The sequence below is a fragment of the Danaus plexippus genome, chromosome 17, assembly GCF_018135715.1.
Source record: "Danaus plexippus chromosome 17, MEX_DaPlex, whole genome shotgun sequence".
Taxonomy (NCBI): Eukaryota; Metazoa; Arthropoda; class Insecta; order Lepidoptera; family Nymphalidae; genus Danaus; species Danaus plexippus.
In genome coordinates, this window is record NC_083548.1 from 4207244 (window position 1) to 4228485 (window position 21242).

General features: G+C 29.3%; 4 protein-coding genes across 5 annotated transcripts; 1 reads left to right on the plus strand and 3 right to left on the minus strand.

Moving 5' to 3' along the window:
- Positions 1 to 3102: 3102 nt before the first annotated feature.
- LOC133319328 (arylphorin subunit alpha-like) lies at positions 3103 to 5695 on the plus strand. The gene is made up of 5 exons (XM_061523315.1): positions 3103 to 3202; positions 3308 to 3441; positions 3516 to 4340; positions 4422 to 4588; positions 4721 to 5695. Exons 1-5 carry the CDS (start codon positions 3112 to 3114, stop codon positions 5610 to 5612), a joined length of 2109 nt encoding a protein of 702 aa, XP_061379299.1. The 5' UTR covers positions 3103 to 3111; the 3' UTR covers positions 5613 to 5695.
- LOC116771516 (basic juvenile hormone-suppressible protein 2-like) lies at positions 5684 to 8758 on the minus strand. Its single transcript, XM_032663386.2, has 5 exons — positions 8432 to 8758; positions 8255 to 8364; positions 6908 to 7717; positions 6690 to 6835; positions 5684 to 6605 (listed from the first exon to the last, which is right to left on the minus strand). The coding sequence occupies exons 1-5, from the start codon at positions 8508 to 8510 to the stop codon at positions 5801 to 5803; spliced, it is 1950 nt and encodes a 649-aa protein (XP_032519277.2). The 5' UTR covers positions 8511 to 8758; the 3' UTR covers positions 5684 to 5800.
- Positions 8759 to 9204: 446 nt separating this feature from the next.
- LOC116771343 (troponin C) lies at positions 9205 to 12034 on the minus strand. The gene is made up of 5 exons (XM_032663177.2): positions 11875 to 12034; positions 11516 to 11687; positions 10718 to 10820; positions 10019 to 10167; positions 9205 to 9651 (listed from the first exon to the last, which is right to left on the minus strand). The coding sequence occupies exons 1-5, from the start codon at positions 11875 to 11877 to the stop codon at positions 9623 to 9625; spliced, it is 456 nt and encodes a 151-aa protein (XP_032519068.1). The 5' UTR covers positions 11878 to 12034; the 3' UTR covers positions 9205 to 9622.
- A 2488-nt stretch (positions 12035 to 14522) lies between these two features.
- LOC116771234 (hexamerin-like) lies at positions 14523 to 18864 on the minus strand. Of its 2 annotated transcripts, none has more exons than XM_032663035.2 (6): positions 18852 to 18864; positions 18426 to 18535; positions 17960 to 18093; positions 16534 to 17313; positions 16344 to 16459; positions 14523 to 16205 (listed from the first exon to the last, which is right to left on the minus strand). In XM_032663035.2, the coding sequence occupies exons 2-6, from the start codon at positions 18520 to 18522 to the stop codon at positions 14603 to 14605; spliced, it is 2730 nt and encodes a 909-aa protein (XP_032518926.2). In that variant the 5' UTR covers positions 18523 to 18535; positions 18852 to 18864; the 3' UTR covers positions 14523 to 14602. The 2 variants fall into 2 exon arrangements, with proteins under 2 accessions (XP_032518926.2, XP_061379353.1); XM_061523369.1 differs by having other exon boundaries at positions 16344 to 16474.
- Positions 18865 to 21242: the final 2378 nt, after the last annotated feature.

The following is a 21242-nucleotide window of genomic DNA, read 5'->3' on the forward strand; positions in this document are numbered from 1 at the left end:
AAACAGTAACAGCGGACTAGTGATGAAAATGTCTTCTCAGACATTTGGTGTATTCAAAACATAAATATTTAATAAATTTCCTAATAATCATATTAAACAGGTAACCGTTATTACTATTTTGTTGTAATTTTTAGTATTCCAGCATAAAAGAAGATTTTTTTAAATAGTGATGTAACAAAATACCTCAATTTTTTGTTTATACATTTCTTTTTTTTTTAAGCCGATATAGAAGTGGAATATTTTATCTTATTCTTCAAAATAAAAACAAAATCTTGGCATAACTTTTTTTATGATGTATCTTTTTATAAATAATTAATAAAGTCAGTTTTAAATTAAATATTTCGCCAATAATTCAAATAAGAACATAGAATTACAATAATGGCAAGATAAGACTTGAATACTGTAGCTCGTTGTCTTAAATAAATGATTGTATTGTCACTAGACTGTTATGCAGGTCGGTATTATGCTAGGTGGTGTATTTTGTTCATTGTCACTAAAACGTTATCTGGGGTGGAGACTGAAACAATCGCTTGTTTATACAGTCGATGAAAATACGTTATAATAATATCACCTATAAAATAAAACATAAACTTCATCTTGCAACAACAGTTTGTTATTCGAATATTTTTATCATTTCTTAATAACGAATGCATTCGATTAATAATATGTAAACAACTTTCATTATTTCGTGACTATTGATAATGCGGGTTATCAGCGCGAATTTTTTTTATATCATCGCATATGTTTTGATGATTTAACTGCATCAATATAAAATAAAAAACACATACGAATAAATTTCTCTATGTTTTTCCTATAATAAAAAAAATCGAGAAATTTTATGCGAACGCGTCTTATTTTTAAACATCACTTTAATATTTTATAACTCAAGTCTTAATTACTATTTATATTATTTATGACAACAAAAAAGATTTAAATTTAATTTATATCTGGAATCGGATTTAAATATGTTAATTTTAAAATTTGGTACCTATATTAAGCTATATCGAATACAAAGAATAAAAAGTATAAATTTTATTTTAACAGATTTTCTCCTAATAATTAAAATGTTTTCACTTGGATTATGATTAATAATTACTTTTAATTTTTTTTTAATGTAATGACGAAATTCAACATGAATACGAAATTATTAATAGCTCATCGGTTATTTGTCAATGTTATCACCAAAAATAAATCACTCATTAATTAAAACGATATCTATATATTTTTTTTCCAGATATTATGACATTGTCTTATTTTGAATCACATGTTGCTTAATTCTGAGGAAATTTTACATAGTTTTACTTAATTTAGATTTTATAAGATAATAAATACTTATAAATAAAATTTTCTAGATAATTAATTTAAGTTATATATTTATGATAAAGAGAATAATCGACCTAAAATGCAAGTAGAATAGAATAGAAAAAAATCATATTAACGAGCAGAATTCCGTCCTGTTAATTCTGGAATATTGTATTATTCAATAGCTTCACCAAATTAATTACCATGTCCTATAGTTAATTACGGTTAAGTAAATATAATTTTCAATTTTCATACTTTCAATATTTTAAAATGTCATTGCTATGAAAATTATTATTGTTTTACTACGACAAAAGAAATATGTGAGTTTCACGAGGATATTAAATCAGACTTAACTATACATATTTATGTTCTTTGAAAAATCTTAGAAAAGATGTAGATTATAATCAAAGAGATTTTATGACGACATTTTTTTAAAGGTAATTTGCAAATATATGTAATAATAATGAGTGATGTAACAAATTTTGAAACTAATGTTTAATTTGTATTTTTTAACTAAAAAGTTATTCACACGTTTAAACTTTATCATATTATTTAAGCTCATTCTTATAATTTTTTGCAAAATATTAATTTGATTTTAAAGCAGCTCTTGGTTCATAAATAAGTTTCTATGTAGATTTAAAGTTAGTATAATGTGAAATGGTCATCTTAACAAACGTTGTGTAGTCAAGTTAAAAATTTCATCCGAAAAAATTTCTACTAGCTGTTATAATATAAATAGTGTTATTAGCACCGGTGCTAGTTAATCAAATTTATAAAACATGTAATATATTAACCACTATAACGTTTACCCTTGATTTCAGGGAAACCAAGGGTAGGTTATATTTTAAGTCAACTTTCAAAAAAGAAGCATCTCAGTTTATCTATATTTAGATTCATGTTGTAATGTTTTTTAGTTTTCAAGTTTATTCTCAGGTTAGTCAGAATTAAATTATATATATGTATATACAAATTTTAAATCAGATGAAAAGACAAATTAGAGGAAACAAAACAGTTTCTTAAACTTATAGAAATGATTTCCGTCCAAATAAACATACTTAGTTATTCGATACACTTGTTGTCCCAAAAAATAGCAAAAAAATACATAACTCACATTTGCATCCATCGAAGTAATAAAGATGAATATCTATTTTAATTGAAAAGAAAAATATAAAGCATTGTAAAAAATATAAAAACAGAACAACACGTATTTTAACTTAAATAAAAATATTTTTATCTAGTATTTTCACTGTTAATGGAAAATAAAAAGGAAGGCTTGTATTACCATAACTTGCAATTATTATCAACAAATCAATATAATTAATGTGTTAAAATATATGTTAAAAAAATATTGCAAAACAAACGGACCTTTAAAATAAGTTGAAAATTATAAAAAATTATTCAATATATCAGTATACCTACATATATAAAATATTGATATTTTTTATATCTCTAACTAGCATTCATATGCTCAAATATTTTTTTTTACTAAGAATAATGTTTAAAATAAGATCTTTATAATATTATTGATTATGGTTCTGATAATAATTAATAATGTATTTATAGTACGGTATAGAAAATCAAATATTTCAAGTAAAGAAAAGCAAAAGATATTCAAACATAAACATATCGTGATTGCAAATATTTTTCGGAAATTGTGTTTTGTTTCGTAACTCTCTTACCTCCAGAAATCATGAGGTCAAATTAAGGCAACTGATAACATAAATCTATATGTGGCGATACGTTGTTTGAATAAGTATATAAAGAGGCCACATATTACTTTAGGCACAGTTGTCTTCTGGTCTTGTCAACATGAAGACTGTCTTGGCATTTGCTTGCCTGGCCCTAGCCTTGGCGGGCGCTGTGGTGGTTCCAAATAAACCCGTCTACAAAATTAAGTCTGGTAGGAAAATACAAACTTTAATAATATAGGCATTATTACTTAGTACTTAAATTATATTCTTGTCTTACCCCAAATCATATTTATTTAATGTTTTCTTTTTTTTAGTGGACAATGATTTTGTTGTAAAACAGAAGAGAATTTTCAACCTCTTCATCCACCCTGAGCAAGTAGATCCTGAAGCAGAATACTATCATGTCGGCAAGGACTACGATATTGAGGCCCACATTGATGACTATTCCGTAGGTTCAACTTATTTCTTAATCAACACGCAACGTATCTCTCTGAGTTTTAATTATATGATCTATTTTTTCAGAACAAGAAGGTTGTCCAAGAATTCTTAGACTTATGGAAGTCTGGATTTTTACCAAAGAACGTTCCTTTCTCTGTCTTCTATGAAAGACAAAGGGAAGAAGTAGTTGCCCTGTTCAATATTTTGTATAGTGCTAAAGATTTTGAAATCTTCTACAAGACCGCTGCCTTTGCGCGTGTCCACATTAACGAAGGACAATTCCTGTATGCATACTACATTGCTTTGATCCACCGTGCCGACACTAAGGGCTTCGTTGTACCTGCTCCTTACGAAATTTACCCCGAACTCTTCACCAACTCAAATGTTTGGTACAAGATCTTCCGTATTAAGATGCAGAATGGTATCTTCTCACCCGACTTCGGATCTGAGGACGGAATTGTCCATGAAGGAGATCGCTACGTGGTATACTCCAACTATTCAGACTACCTAACGTACCATAACGATGAACACAGGATTTCATACTTTACTGAAGATGTCGGTTTTAACGCTTTCTACTACTACTTCCAATCCTACTTCCCCTTCTGGATGGACGGCGACTTTTTCCCAGTAATAAAGGACCGTCGTGGAGAAATCTACTACTACGTCCACCAACAACTGTTGGCCCGTTACTACCTGGAACGTCTTTCAAATGGATTAGGTGAAATTCCTGATTTCTCTTGGTGGCAGCCTATTAGGAGCGGTTACAGTCCCTACGTAAACTACTTCCACTCCTTTGTGCAAAGACCCTCGTACTACCAAATCCCCTATGAAAAGAATGAAGAACTTCAACTTTTGGATACCTATGAGAAGACTTTCATTCAATATCTTGAACAAGGTCATATCAATTCTGTGAGTATTTACTGATTTTTATTGTATAATTTTTATATAATATATTTATTACTCTTTCTTAATTTCTTCTTTAAATAAAAGGTTAATCAGGAGGTCGATCTTCACAACTCTAAGTCAATCAACTTCGTGGGCAACTTCTGGCAAGCTAATGCTGATATGTGGGGTAAAGGTGGACGCAAGGACAACCACAACTCCTTCGAAGTTACAGCTCGTCGTATTCTTGGTGCTGCTCCTGAACCCGTGGACAAGTGTGTATTTTAAAATTTTTGAACATTTTTTCTTGAGTAAAATTTCCCTATCTATGTAGTTTTAAATTTTTAAAAGTTATTCATACTCTTAATTTTACTACCTCCTTACTAATATATCCAATTTTTCTTTAGATATAACTTTGTGCCAAGCGCTCTGGACTTCTACCAAACTTCTCTTCGTGACCCCATCTTCTACCAATTGTACAGCAAGATTCTTAAATACATCGTCGAGTACAAGAAGTTCCTGGCTCCTTACAACCAGGATAACTTACACTACGTTGGAGTTAAAATCAATGACGTTAAGGTAGACAAATTAGTTACATACTTTGACTACTTCGACTACGATGTATCCAATAACGTATTCTATAACAAAGAAGAGCTCAAGTCGCAACAGTATCCTTGGTACGTAGTACGTCAACCTCGTCTGAACCACAAGCCATTCAATGTAAATATCGATGTTAAGTCTGACGTTGAAGGTGAAGCTGTGTTCAAAATCTTTATTGGACCTAAATACAACAGCAAGGGTTATCCTATTTCCCTCGAAGACAACTGGCAAAACTTTGTTGAATGGGACTGGTTCGTACACAAGCTCAACAAGGGACAGAACAAGATTCAGCGCCAATCTAGTGATTTCTTCTACTACAAAGATGATTCCGTCCCTGTCCGTGATGTTCTTAAACTTCTTGAAGAATCTAAAATCCCTGCTGATATGGCCAACGAGTATGGTTCCTTCCCCAAACGGTTACTTGTTCCTAAAGGATCTCTTGGTGGTTTCCCCTACCAGATATTTGTGATGGTCTACCCGTACTCTCCAGTTGATAAGAAATTCGAAGGTTACAAGAGTTTTGCTGCGGATAACAAGCCTTATGGTTATCCATTCGACCGCCCAGTTCGTGAATCTTACTTTAAGCAACCTAACATGTTCTGGGAGGATGTTGTGGTTTACCATGAAGGAGAAGAGATGGCCTACAAATACAACATTCCCTACTATTCAATTCATCACAATGAAGTTGTCAAACACTAAGAGGAGAGAGAAATATATTATTAAAAATAATATCTTAACAATGTAACTCATTATGTTTAAATAAAAGTTCGTTTCAATATAAATGTAGATTTTTTATTCTTATGATTTTTATACTTAGTCTTATATTAATATGTATCTTAATTTTCAATTATTTATAATAAATTTAAAATTAAATCGAAATATAACAACTAATTTAGATGTGCCGAGAAGTGACTTCCCGGGTTATTAATTTCTTTATGGTATATCGCAATGTTATAAAACTTGTAATTTTTGTAAAGCAATTTATCATTTACTAATGCTTGTCGGTGGAATGGAAAACCTAAAATGTCTGTCTCTTTAAATTCAGTTATATATTGCTCAGGCATCAGTAAGACGAACAATGTAATGTTCAATCCCTGTTCAGTTCCTTTAGGTATTAACATATTTTCCGGAAATCTGAACAAATCAAACTTATTTTTTCTCAAAGACTTTAACCCTACATTGAAATAATCATCATACGAATATTTATTTGAAGCTTCTGGGGACCATTTAATGAGGTTAAGGCCTTCTTCCATGTAATAAGTGAAAGAATCAAGTTCAAAATATTTTGAATAATCATTCCAGCAATTTATACCCTCACAATTAGGACCGAGAAATAATTTAACAATACAGGACTTATTGGATTTAGATTCAACGTTAAATTCAAAGCTAAAGGGTATATGTTTCAATCTTTTTTGTCTAGCCGTAAAAATTAAAGAGGAGAAACTAAAATCATATCCTTTCTCAAATAATTTGTTAAGACCTATTTGGAAGTCTTCAAAATAAGTTATAATTTTTGTGAAATTGTGGTTGACTATAACAAATTCATCGGTCTCATAATTGGAAAAATTATATGGTTCCAATGAGTTTGAGTAATCCATAAAGTAATCTAGCATAGTTTGAATTATATACCAATACATGGGATCGCGCAGCGTAGTTTGTGGATGATGCATTACTGAAGGTGCCGGAACATACCTAAAAATAAAGAGCATTTATATCACAAAATTATTCATTTTATGTATGTTATTAAATGATAGTTTAATATCATATAGTACTTACGCATTTTTAAAATATCCTTTGCCTCCGTAACCATAAAGAGATCTTATTATTTTTGCCATAGACACGCTTTCCAAATTTACCCTAATTAATTTTGATAGTAGATCAATGAAGTTTTCATCAGTTAATGTAACGCGTGTGCTATTTTCCTGAAATTAACAACAATCTTTATGTTTCGATGAATCAATTTTAATAGCTTTCTTTAAAATCTTAAATAATACCATGTAAATAAATCCTCTTGCAATGCATTCTCTTATTGCTATATCTACAGACTTTAAACGTGCATATTCCTCGCTATTCTCCTTCTTTATAGTTGATCTTACTGCAAAGTTCAAGCCGTTGTCATGTACTAAGTAAGGTATGAAGTCCTCGTAGCATTTAGATTCAAATTGAGAATTATTATAATCAGGGTGTTCTTTTTCTAAATTATACCTAGCCATCAATTGCTTATGTATATAATAATATTGTTCTGCATATTTTGGATCAATGCCAGTTAATTCATCGTTATTCATCCAAAATGGATATTGAAGATGGACACCGTAGTAGTAGCTGTTAAGACCTATGTCTTCTCTAAAGTAATCAAGTTTATCGTTACAGTCTTCATTTAATAAGTTCCATCCGGAATAGTTAGCATTAATCGTTATAACATCGTCAGTTCTATAGAACTGTTGAACACTTGCTGTTTGAGAATCGAATTTTCCGTTGCTAATTTTTAATTTTAAAGCTTTGTAAATAGCTTCGCTGTTTATGAAATAGTTCGGTTTGGACACATAAGGTGGTTCCTGTTCTTTCATAACATCAGTTCTGTAAAGCGAGACTAATCTCCAGGCATAATCTATGATATCATGATTTATATTCTCCAATGCCCATTCCTTTATTTTGCTTATTTGCTCTTTTTCAGAATATTGTAATAGTCGAAACAAAGCAATGCTTGCTTCTCTCATGTTGTCGTCGTATATATTAAATGTCAAACCATTCTTAATACTACCAGCTAGAATATGTTTTTTTAAGATCTCATAATGTTCATTGTCCTGAAAAATAGTAATAACAACTAAATAAGTTTTAAGTAAAAGCCAAAACTATTGTTGACCAATTAATTTTGATTTTAATGTTGTATTAAACATATTTTTATTAATTCTTTAATATTAATATTTGTCATTATTTGTTAATATCAAAAGTACTATGACTAATTATAAAGATATTTTTATAAGCCTTACATAACTTTTTCATCAGATCTTACAAGATTTATACAAGATCTATCAAATTTTAACAAAATCAAACTTCATTAAGGCGGCGGCAAACTATCTTAAGTTTGTTATAAATTTTTAATGTTTTAAAAATATTTGTACAAATACATATTTTCAGCCGACGATAATATGTTTTCTTTTCTGGTTATGAACACTATCGTGTATGGAATTAATTGATACAGATTAAATTAAATAATGTTATACAGATAAGTACATATGTAGCATTTGGAAAAAATATTTTTAAAACCATTTAACCCAGACATAGCTTTAATAATATTACAACAAAAATATATGAACATATCTAAACAACTTACTATTTACCTTATTTGCAAAATCCAACAATTCTACTTTAGATTGTTTTTGTGATTTGTGTGGAGAATAACCGGATGGAACAATATATTTGATATAAGTCTCATCATTAAATGCTACTTCTGAAAATAATACAAGTAGTTATGTACATATGTTTCTTTAATTTTCATTTAGACTTTATATTCTTACCCTCATTGTTTACGAATGTCTGAAATTCATCTAAAGGAGCTGATCTAACTGTTCCCAGGAGTAATAGTAGCAAAAACATTTTTATCTTATACTTTTAGATCTTATCACTAGGATTAACAGACATTGACTAAGAGGAAAATAGAGCAACGTTTTATATGAACAACGACTGAAACTATTTCTGTTCCCTCAATTGAAATCCAGGGGCCCCTTTAATGAGAATAATTTCCTAAGTACAGTCATCACCAATGCCATTTTCAATTTTATTCTTAATAACATACATATATTAATATTTATTTTACAGTATATGTGTGTATATATGTTGTTTTGACAAGCAATGGCTCGTAAATTATAAAAAAAACTTAATTTATATCCATTCATTTATTTACATTCAGTAATAAGTTCGCCGGTTAAATATTGTTGGGTCGATTTATCCAAGATCTATAAAGAACATGAAGGTACATGGCTGTAATAATATTCAGGAAGCAAAATGCAATTGGCCAATTTTTCAATTGTAGCCATGGCACACGCATCATTTCGGCCGGAAGGATTATTTGTGTTTAAAGTGCATTGATTTAATTTTTCAATGATTATTATTTTTTTGTCAACTACTTTTTCTTTCCAAAATTTATTACTATCAAGCAATAAATTGAAATATTAGTTTCTGTAAATAGCTTTTAAATTTTCTGACTCTCTATTAGGTATGTATTTATTATTTAAGGCATTTTAATTATTTCTTTATTCACAGCTTGGAAGGATCTAAATAAATTGCGAAAATCAGTCCAGTTATTTATTTTGTAGATTTATTACATAAAAATGTCTTATAAATCAATAAATACTTTTAATAATTGTACGTAGAATCTTTATAATTATTAAACTGTAATGTTGTCAGGGTTCAGAGAAATGTTTACATAAAAGTCTGTTGAGGTAATGGAGTTGCTAAATAAAATACTGCTAATGCGTTGTAAGTAGCATATTATTATAAAAAAATGAAGTCCATATAAATTATTCCAGAAAATAATTTACGACCACATGTAAACTATCTATAAGATAGATTAAAATAAATGTGCATAGTCAGATTAACTAACATGCATTCTATGCTAATACCGCATGATGTGTACGAATGAAGTCTTAAAACTCATAAGTATACTTTAAAAAACATCTAAGGGTTAAAAATATGATAAAAAAAAATCTTTAGTCTCCCGTCATCATCTCCATGAATTCTGAAACAAAAAAAAATATTTAATAATACGTATTTGTCAATTCTTGTGTTACTTATACTGACGCTTGGAAAGAGGTACCGTAATTGCATGGACAAAATTCCATAAGTACTCATTGTGAACAAGATTTATATGCTTATATTTATATGGAGATATATGGACTGTATATCAAAACTTTTGTAGTTATACATTCAAAAAGTAAGTAGAAGTTATTTAATTTTAAATGAAAATATTTGTAATCAATACATGACATATTTAAATAGTCTCAATTTCATGGTTGATCTGCATTGGTAAAACATTAGCTGCATTTGATTGATGCCAAATCATAAATCTTTTAGTGTTAAAAATAGACTATGAAAACAAAACTAACCATCGAAGTCAACGGTGCCAGAACCGTCCGTGTCAATCTCAGCAATGATACCATCCAAATCAGCATTGCTAAGTTTGTCGTCCAGAGCTGCAAGGATCTCTTTGAGAGTTGAAGTGGTGATGTAACCGTTTCCTTCGCGATCGTACAATCTGTAAAAGGAAATTTATACGTTCTTATGTTATAAGTTCTAAGACTTTCACGAGTATTCACTTAAATGAAACTAATATTTTCGGATGATGACGGTTCTGCTAAGTAACCGAAACGTCGGGAGTATGTAGTTTTAAAAATAATAAAATGACGCGTAGTAATCCGAAAATATTAGTTGCGTTCTTATATCTTTCCTAAAAAACGCACTCAACACCTATACGGTACACAATAAAGATAAATTTATTAATATGGCTCCCAATAAATTGGATCATCGTTAATGAATTATATTTATCATAGTACAACATACTATATATTAAACATGACCATTCATAAATTACGCCCACAATACGCCCTTTTCACAACTGTCATACAAGCTGTCTATAGAATGACATTTTCTAAAATATTAATAATTTTAAAAAACATTTACGTTTTTCTTTATTTTGCTTTACTATGCTAAGTGGTTTTGTAAAGATAAGGTATTTTAACAATTCATACTATAATTCATATTTCACAGATATACATTCTAATAAAATAATATATTTTTATCTTTACCTGAAAGCTTCCTTCAGTTCTTGTTGCATAGCTTCAGCATCCTCCTCTTCTAAGAAGTGAGAGGCAATGTTGCAGAATCCATCGAAGTTAATCTTGCCAGTGCCTGTTTAAGATATAATATTTCTTATAAGCTCACAGTAATAAAATGATTAAAATATTGATTGTTTTGTTGTGATTATTCCATTTGTAAAATTATGATATCCGTGTCCGACGTTCGTAGTGACAGACAATTTGTTATACACGAGTCAAATGATCGTATAATTTAATCACTGCCAAAATGATTGTCACTTCTACATTAACATCAATCAATTATGTACAACTTAAAAAGTGACATTTGTTTGTGCTAAAACTATTGTTCGAATTGTAACAAACTGTCTAAATATACCTAAATAGAGGAGACGAATTTCAAAGGTATCGGAATCTTCAGTAGACGCTCGACCCGAAATAGACTCATTATAGCGACTGCGAGTAAAAATATTCATGTATCTTTGAAGATGTCGCTGAGATACGGTGGCTCGTTTCAAATACGATGATTAATATCCCTCATTACTTTTATGAGGTTAATAAATACATAGGTGATTTTTTTATGGCGACATTATTTTAATGTAATAATAACGATAATGTAGTGTGATTTTATTGCAAGTAAAGCATAAAATTGGAATAAAAAAGGAGAAGAATAGATATTTAAATAAATAAGAATGTTATAAGAGTTTGCAATTTTTTTAAACAAATATTAATTTATTAAAAGTAACACGCAATATGAGCCCAATGTTAATTTGGTTTTAATATTTTACTCACTCTCTGGATCATTTTCATCGATGAGGGCTTGTAATTCAGAATCATCGAAGAGTTGTCCCATGGTGTTCAGGATAGTTGAGATTTTTAGGACATCGATGTATCCTGATTTTGTGGTGTCAAACATTTGGAATGCCTTGCGGAGCATAGCCATCTTCTGGTCGTCATCAGTGTCCTATAAGAATTAAAATTTTATTAATTACAACTGAAATTTCTTACGATCCAAGGCGGGAAAATAGCATCAGATGAAAAAATCTGACGTTAAATACACTAATACTCATAATTTCGAATATCACATTATTTTTTAAAATCACTTATCCACAGCATCACTTCAGTAAATAATCACGTAAGTAGTTTCTCACCATGATGTTTGAGTTGTGTTAGCAGTAGTAACAAGAACCGAATCCGAGTGCGAGTGTTGTTACACTAGATTTTACAGTCATGTGGCACTCATATTTATAGACCAATCTTCCGACGAAGGAATACAAAAATAAGTAAAAATCAGCTAGTGTCTTCTCGTAATGGCTCAGTGACGTTTCGTCGTCAGTATCCAATGATACGCCAATAGTGAAAATATAATAGGAAGCGATTTCTTTAGATTTATGGAATGCACCAATTTAAAAATAATTTTGCTACTTCTATAATCCAAATAAACTTTTTCAACTTTAAAATTTTTATATTCTGCACAATTATTTTTGCAGATTTTTAATTTCATGTTCTCTTGTATCCCAGAAATTAGTCGTGAGAAGATTAATATATTATTGCTTTATAAAAGAATGTAGCAGCTGGATAAACCATAATCTATTGTTATCCATCACGCTATTATTAAAACTCTAACATAATCATTTATTTTGCTGCGGTATTTCAAAAGCTGTTACTCATCGAAAATGCTTAACTCTGAGCTCATTTGTCCGGATCAAAACACAATTCAAGTGGTGTACTAATATACCGACTAAGAATTCCGAAATCCTTTAGAATCTCACCGATTCATCACAATAATATGAAAACATTGCACAGAGCAACGTTACTATTAGAACGACAAATGTAGGCAACTGATATAACGCTCTTTTCTTTGGAAATCTAAAATATGTTTGCAAATTTAACAAATGTATTTGTATATATATTTATAAAAATAAATATAAAAAAACACCAAAAAGTTTAATAATAAAAAAGGTTATTCGTTGACTTCCTTAAATTGTCTTCGAGGATTAAATGTTTTAAAAAGTTTTTTTTTTTTTTTTGCAATGAAGCGAAAATTGTAATGTTAGTACGCGTCATTGGTTTACAACTTCAGGCTTGTGCAACGGGTTATACGCGCGCTCGCTCAGATATAGAATGTCGGTGATCGACTATAATTTTTGTTTTCACGTGTGAATCTCTATAACTGTATTTATACGCGATTAGGACCCACGTGGGTTATTCTTAAAATATTTCATATTTATTTTTCTAGGTGGAAAGCCTATAGAATATATGATAATAGCTTTTTAAATTCAGACAAACTTTGGTCTTGTATTATACTGCATTTTAAAAATAATAAATAGATATGTATATTTTAAACAAAATTTAAATAGATCATAATTGTTTTATATGTATTAAGTGACATATTTATTTTCTGTATAAATTAAACATAATATATGTTATATATGTAGACATATGTATGTATATAGCCATTATTTTTAAAATTCCATACATATCAATTAACATATATAGATATAATTAAGAAAACTGCACAATTTAATGTGCAAATATGTGAAATGCTTTGGCGTCTCACATCCTGTGACTATTTCTGGTTTATAATAGTGATGTTGAGATATGCTTTATTTATATCGATACCAAACGTCAATGTGGCTGTTTGTAGGCGGCCATTAGTTGGACTATCGCTTTCAATTCCATTCAATGTTTCTATTTCCTTGGCATACTGACTTTAATATAAAAATAGATAGCGATGCCAAATAATTACAACAATGCGAAATCATTCTTCATTGAGAGGAAGTAAATCTTTAAAAATATTATTATAATGTTTTATTATCTTGCTTTAATCGTTACTTCGTTAATGAAGGTTAAGGAACTTCTTTTTTTAAATTTTCTGTTATAGTATAAGGCATATTAAACAAAGTTTTTATAGAAAATCTTATTGCTTCATTATGTTTCGTTCATAAAATGCAATAAGTTGAATATAAATTAATTATTACCACTATAAATTTAGCATGTAAATAATTGGGCCATTAAATGTAGAAGTTATTATGATTTGAATCATCGGTGTCAATGAAATTCAGAATATAACGTTATCTTGGCACTGAACTAGCAGTTTTCCTTGCAGCATTCTCATGAGCATAAGATGCCAAATGCAAATAATTCTCTAAATAGGTTCTATGATGAATAGTACGTTTCATCGAGCTCTACTTGCATTTCTTTGCCATCCTAAATTAGAATACTATAATTAATTATAAATTGTTACTGTAGATTACTACAACATCATTACGAATAACATCCGGACAAATGTCGGACATGGCAATCGTACAAGCGGTTTAATGAGTAATATATATAGGGGTTACATATTTAATAGAAATTTAATAGTCTTTTTCAAACATAATAATTTTGCTTAAGTATTGAAAATTAAAAAAAAAATACTTTGTGAATTAAAGTTATATATATTTAATTAATTACAGTCTTTTCCATATAGTTTTTATATGGAATAAGATAAATTGTAAACAGAAAACGTATGTATAGGAAACCTTGTAAACGACTGTAAAATATTTCTGTTTGTCGTCTACTCGTTGTCACATTGGTGACCGATGGTTCTTAATTTTTCTGCGATGGAAATAGGGAAAGCGTAACAACATTGTAGAATATTTGGACTTGTTCCAGGATTAACGATTGGATTTCAAAAAATATATTATTGCAAATTTTGTTTTGCTACTGTATTAAAAGACTTCTTGTATACTTACTGAACTTAATTATCAAGTGACTTAAATTCTAATATTAAATATCTTTATAATTGAAAAACAAATTATTTCGTATTTTATTTTATTAAATAACTAATTAGAGGCATAACAAAAAAAAAGTTACATTTAAGTCATAGTCATAGTCTTAAACGTAAACTTTGTCATCTAATTTTTGGGGTTCAAAAACTATATTGAAAATATTAGAAAATTTTTTTCCTGGCATACCAAGTGGGCCATGAGGTTCAACATCGTTTTCTGTCCATTTTTGATTTGAATTGTCTATTTTATCATCTTTGTCCACATAAACATGAATAACTTTCTTATCTTCTATATCTCTGTCTACCTTTGAATCTTTTTCATATTTGTTTAACTTACTTTTAACTTCTTCATTTACTTCTTTATGTAAAATATTATTAAGGTCATCTTTGTCTACAACTACTTTATAGGATACATCCTTTTCGTTTCTTGGGATGAATTTATTTTTCATATTGTAGTCTTCATTTACTTCTTTATGTATTACATTATACATTTCATCTTTATCTAATAAAAACTTATAACCATTTCCTTGACTTTCGTCTGTGTCCAATTCAACCTTTCGGCTTATTTCAGGAGTAATGTAAATGTTATTTATAATCTCCATGTTTTCGGGTTCAGGATTCACTTCAGATATCGCATCATTTTTATCTAGATTTTGTTCATTAGTCTTAATTTCCTTGTCTTTTTCTGAGTATTTATTAGAATAGTCTGGCCGTTTTCCATATTGGTTCTTTTTAGATTTATAATCAAATGTTTTCTTAGTAAATGCAGGTCGCTCAGCCAAAGCCAACAAGCTATTTTGATTATTAACATAATCTATTTCATCCTTTTGCCATAGTCTATTGTTGACACCATCATTGTAATTATTACCAGGCTTATTGTCGATATTAATACTTTCACTCTTGTGTGTTATAATGATGTCTTTCACTAAAGCATTTGGTAAATTAAATAAGTCTTGTATTTCTATGTCTAAATCAAGAGGGTATCCAGGAGAAAATATTGCATCGGAATTTAATTCGACATTAGTCCTTGATCCACCAACATTCGCTTTTATATATGGAGCTATAAAAACAAATACTTGCAGTGGTAAACCAGTACTAGTACCTTTAGGAAGGGCTAATCGAGAAGGGAACTTGATTTGCGATGTAACTGATTTTAGAGGCAACGCATCTATTCCAAATTCGGTATCCAACACTTTTTTATATACAATATCTTGTGAGATAAGGTCTTCGGAAAAGTCCGTCATTTCGTTTGATGCTCTCGTTATTACATTACTACCTATTTTCAAATTAGTCTCAAAGCAGTCTAATAACATAAAGAGGTTCTTCTTCTTAGCTAGTTCACCCGGCATTACCTTAGGACCGATAAATATTTTAATGAGTGCTTTTTGAGCTACTAAGGATGCGACATTAATTTTAAATGTAAAAGGTTTGTGATTCAATCTGTTTTGAGACATCTTAACGTGAAACTTGATTTCATCACTCTCCGTTTTTAAAGCATCAGTGACATCAAATTCAAAATTGTCAAATGATGTTATCATTTTTTTGACCTCTACGTTTTGTACTTCAACTCCGGGGATATAAAGTTGGTTTCTTGTATAGGTTGGCAAAATACTTAAAGCATTGTCTACCATATCAATAATTTTCTTATTTAATTTCCAGAAGATAGGATCTCTTAAAGTTGTAATGTAGTGCTCTAAAACAGAGTAAGAGCTGAAAAAAAAAAGATTATTAAGATATGGAAAAATATTTATAATGAATATTAATTAGCAAAGGAATTTTTTAAGAATCCATTTAAAGATCGCCTAGGTATTCTATATAAATCATCAAAAAGAAAATAAAATTAATTACTCTGAATCAGAATCACTAAGAATTTGCAGTGCTAAGTTTTCATAACTCCTTTCGTCCTTAACTAGTATTTCCATTAAGTGGTTGAGTATTTCCGATTTATTGTACCCATTATCTCTCTGTAAATATTTAAACTTTTAAATTATTTAATAGGAATAAATATATACGCAAGTAGAATATTTAATGAAAGTACCATGTGCATAACAACAGCGGGAAGATTGCTTTCCATATTTTTAAGTACATTTATGAGTTCATTATCGTTATTAATAGACATCCTCTCACTGAAACTATTTCCATTTGAATATATTAGCATAGGATCGTACGGGGACTCGTTAAGGTAATCCCAATCTATTCCCACTAATTCTGGTAATCCATTGGCATATCTTTCCAAATTATATCTTGCATTTAATTGCTTAAGTGTATGATATATGTACTGCCCATTGTTTTTAACGGATCCATTTTCGTTAAGCCATCGACAGTTTTTAAGTTTTGTTAAGAAATAATAGGAATTTAAGCCAACATCTTCATGGAAGTAAGCCAAATTGACGTCACTGTCGTCGTAAAAGTTTGTTGTGTAATTAACATCTAAAATATAAGCATTGCCTTCGTTTCGAACAGTGTCGGTTGTTATTTCTTCACCTCTTATTAATGAAGATGCTTTAATAATAAAATCCTTTCGAACGAAATAATTAGGTAACAGTTCGTATGGTGGTGGTATAGAAATTTTTTCCGTGTCACGTCTACTTAAAAGAGCCAAATATACAGCATCAACAAATAATCCACAATTTAAATTTTGTCTCGCCCAACAAGCAGCTTTGTAAAAAGTATTGAAGTCGTTTGCATAATATAAAACGTCGAATACCGCTTTGAGCTCATCTAAGTGACCAGATTTATATTCAGTAAATATTTGACCCTTTTCTAATAAGCCTTTCGTGGCTTTCAAATTTAGAAGGTTATCGATGACATCTGGTTTCTGAAAATTTCAAACACTCATTTCACATAAAAAAACAAGATACATTAATTTAATGTGTTAATATTCTTAGTGAAACAAATGAATTGACCGGACTGAAGATTGTGAAAGTTGTTGTCTTCAAATTAAGGGATCAAACTTAGCATTTAAAAAATACTTTAAGATTCCCTTTAACTTGAGCGCTAAAGCATTGTATATTTTTAAATAGCCTGGAAAGTACCTGAATACTATCAATCAATTTTAAAACAATAAGTCAATATTAAAATGTAAATCTATTATTATTAATCAACAAACTGGCACATTTACCTTACACTATTTTAAACCAGGGTTTACGCTTCTGTACTCTTACCAAAAGTTTACATCATTAAATAACATACGGAGAGTTTCCACTTCATCACTCGTAAATCATCGCATATAACAGAAATTAACGTCGTTTTATGAATGATAACCTTTAAAAGCTCCGTATTTAGTCTAATCATGGAAACTCGTGATAGCGATTTTAATCAAATGGAAATTAAAATTTATATATTTTGTTTTGTAAAGGAACAGAAAAATAAATACGAAAACTGATATAAGGCAATTGTGACCTAATCTGTTCAATTCTGTACTGGATAAAACAGTGAGGAATTTTCAACGTAGTTATAATTACCAAATAATTTCCAAGTTTCGGATCCAGTTTAAATTCTTCATTTAATCTAACCACGGTGGGGTCTTGACTTTCTTCGCATACATTTTCAAATAACGGTAGTAGTAACTTTTGTACATGAACCCATCCAACTGGTGCTAAAAATTTAAGCTGATTTATGGTAATGGAATATAATATGCGAGGATATAAAAAGGATTCGGAAAAGTTGTAAATGTTTATTTAAAATTTGTCTAAATTATAGTTCAGAAATTATTCAATTGTTGTTTCCATTAATAAATATGTAGAAATGGTAATAAGGACATTAGAAACAAATTAAATTTTTTCCCAATATACGTCTGTTACGTTTAGTACAGATATTTGGTACAGATGCCTCCAATAAAAGTAATTTTTTATATTTTTTTAACGTGAATATTCTTAAAACAGTTTCATAAACACGCTATATGTATGTTATCAATGTTTAAAAACTTACCAATTCTCGAAGTACCAGCTGTAGTTGGAACTTTTATGAGAAATGCATCGCTCAGAACTAGTAGCCCTAAAATAAACACTAATGTTAACGTCTTCATTTTCTAAGCAGAACTGAAAACAAGTAGTATATGCACCCCATTTATACAGTTCTAAGATATCACAGTAATTATTAATTTCAATTAACGATAAGGTAGTTGAATGTACTAATTGCTAGATATAACACAACTTTAACCAAATGTCAAAAGTATACTCGGTCGATAATCTTATAATAATATGTAAGGATGTCAAAAACATAGTTCTATACAAAAGATTATTGAGAACAAACTAAAAAAGGTGAATATTGCAAAATTAATTCATTAAAATAAAATTATTTTATAAAAAAACATCTAATATCGAACTTTTTAAAATATTTTAATATCTTGCTTACTTGTATGTAGTTTTCAGTTAAAGGAAAATAAAAGTCTAACGCTTTGTACTCTAGCATTTTTGGCTTAAGGTTTGAAACGACTGCATATGCGTTTTAAAGTTTATTTTAAGATTACTTATGTATATTTTCATATTAAACCTATAGAAGTAATGTTATCGTGAACAATTTTTCCTCCTTTCACAATATTTTTTCATTTTAAAATCATAAGTGGGATAATAATAATAGCCGGTTCTAATTTATCTCTTCAAAAATAAGGTTTAAGGTTGAAATCGTATCAATAAATAAAGTAATTGTAATTAATTTGAGTTCAATAAATCAATTACCGAACGTTTTAAGTGAGATAAAAATAGAATCTATTGACATATTTTTGAACTAGTTATTTAAATTTTTGTACTTAAACAACTTAATAATAAGGTTCAAAATTGAATAGCAATCATATTACTTAAAATGTTAAAAAGTTTGTTGTTTATTTCAAATTAGTACGAGTTAAAGTAATACTTAAGGGTTTTTTGTCATCTGCAACTACAATGTTTATTGAGTACATATTACTTTTGCCCACTACATAAAGGCAATGAATAGACATCATAAAAACTAGTGAAAATGTAGTTCCGAAAGCTTATGTATATTGTATTAATTTACACCATCAAAAAATGTAAATAAGTATGTATACTATTTAAAAGTCAACTATGATCAAAGATGAAGATAAAAAATATATATTGATACTTATAATGTGTTTTTAATTTTCATAATTTATATTTATTAAACATTGTTTTGTTGACATATAGTATCAAAAAGTTATAAAATAACTATTACTGGTGTCTTAAGAAGTATAAAAAAAATCCGTTATAGTGACATCTATTTGTATTATTATGAATTCAATCCGTAGTTCAGGGGTTCAAAAAATTGTAAGTTCAACAGATTTACAAGAGATGGCGGTAGCTAGGGAAAATATAGTAAGATACCTTTTAAATAAAAGACTCTACGGAATATATATTTATTTTTATATACAGTTATATTTAAATGCTGCTGACTACAACTATGATTGTGCACCTTTTAGGAATTATTAGTAAAATAAATGTTATTAACCATATTAAGAATGTCAGTATATTTAAACAATACTTTATCCTGCTACAGTTGAAGTGTGTATGGAATTAGGTTGTCGTATTCACTGATGATGGCTAAAACAATAATAATATATATTTAACTTTGTAATTTCTAACATATAGACCGCAATTTTTCTCGTAAATTACTCTTCTCGCCGAATTACCCCACATTGTTTCTTTATTTAACGTAGTCACGTGACCCTGACAAGACGTTGGCTACCACAAATTTTTTACGCATACATTATTCGTGTCTCTAAAAACAACCCCTCAAACAGACAAACAGAAACTACTACTATATGTATAGATAGCTTACTTGGATACGAACAGGCCATTTGTTATCTTATCACAGTCTTAAGTTATTTGTTGACTTTTACAAATCAGAAATGAAAACAATGCATGTAATTATATGAATTAATGTCACCTTTGGTAAATGTAAGAGATAAAAAATATTGAAGATTTTAATTAAAACTTTTATATTATATCTTGAAATTTGCTATATCTTTATATGATGCATTACTAGCTTTATAAATTAATCTTTTTTTCCCGATAGGTGTCACTGAATCAGGTGTCATTAGGGCTATGCCCTGTCGCTGACAGATCCGGGGTGCACCAATATAGCGGCCGATGGCTTTCGCAGTGGTTTTAGTGAGTAGGGACCTGCCCAGGTCGAGTCTCACACATCCTCTCCGGCCCCACCAAGGCCGGTGAGACGGCTCGTAAAAAGAGTTTCCCTGCGTCATCAAAAAAAAAAAAAAAAGGTGTCATTAGGGCTTAGGCATATTAATATCCCTCATGAGACGGTGGCTTGTTATTTATTTTTTCTAATATCTAGCTTCTCAAAAACACTGTTCTTTTGAACGTTACTTATAGTTATTTAAAAGATATACATACGCACTCTTAATATATTTTTAGATACAAACAAAAATATTTGCGCATTGTGTGAATTCAAAATAGTCTGTAGTATACGATTAAGAAATTTAGATTTATTTAGTGACGTAAATTGGGCTGAAATCAATTTTCTCAACTCTCCTTCAGTAAGACCAGCAAAAATTTATGTTAATATATGTATGTACTTTTTGTTCTTCTTTCGATGTATATTAGAAAATAATTTAATAATATAAGTAGAAGACAAATTAGCGCAAGGTACTTGCGAGATGTTCCTCGCGAATAATATCTATATATAATACGATAAAACATATTTTACTTAGTTTTTTTAGAAATCAAATAACTGTGGATTTGTGTTTTGCTTTGACTTGATGCATTTCAATAAGTTATATATGATTGCTTC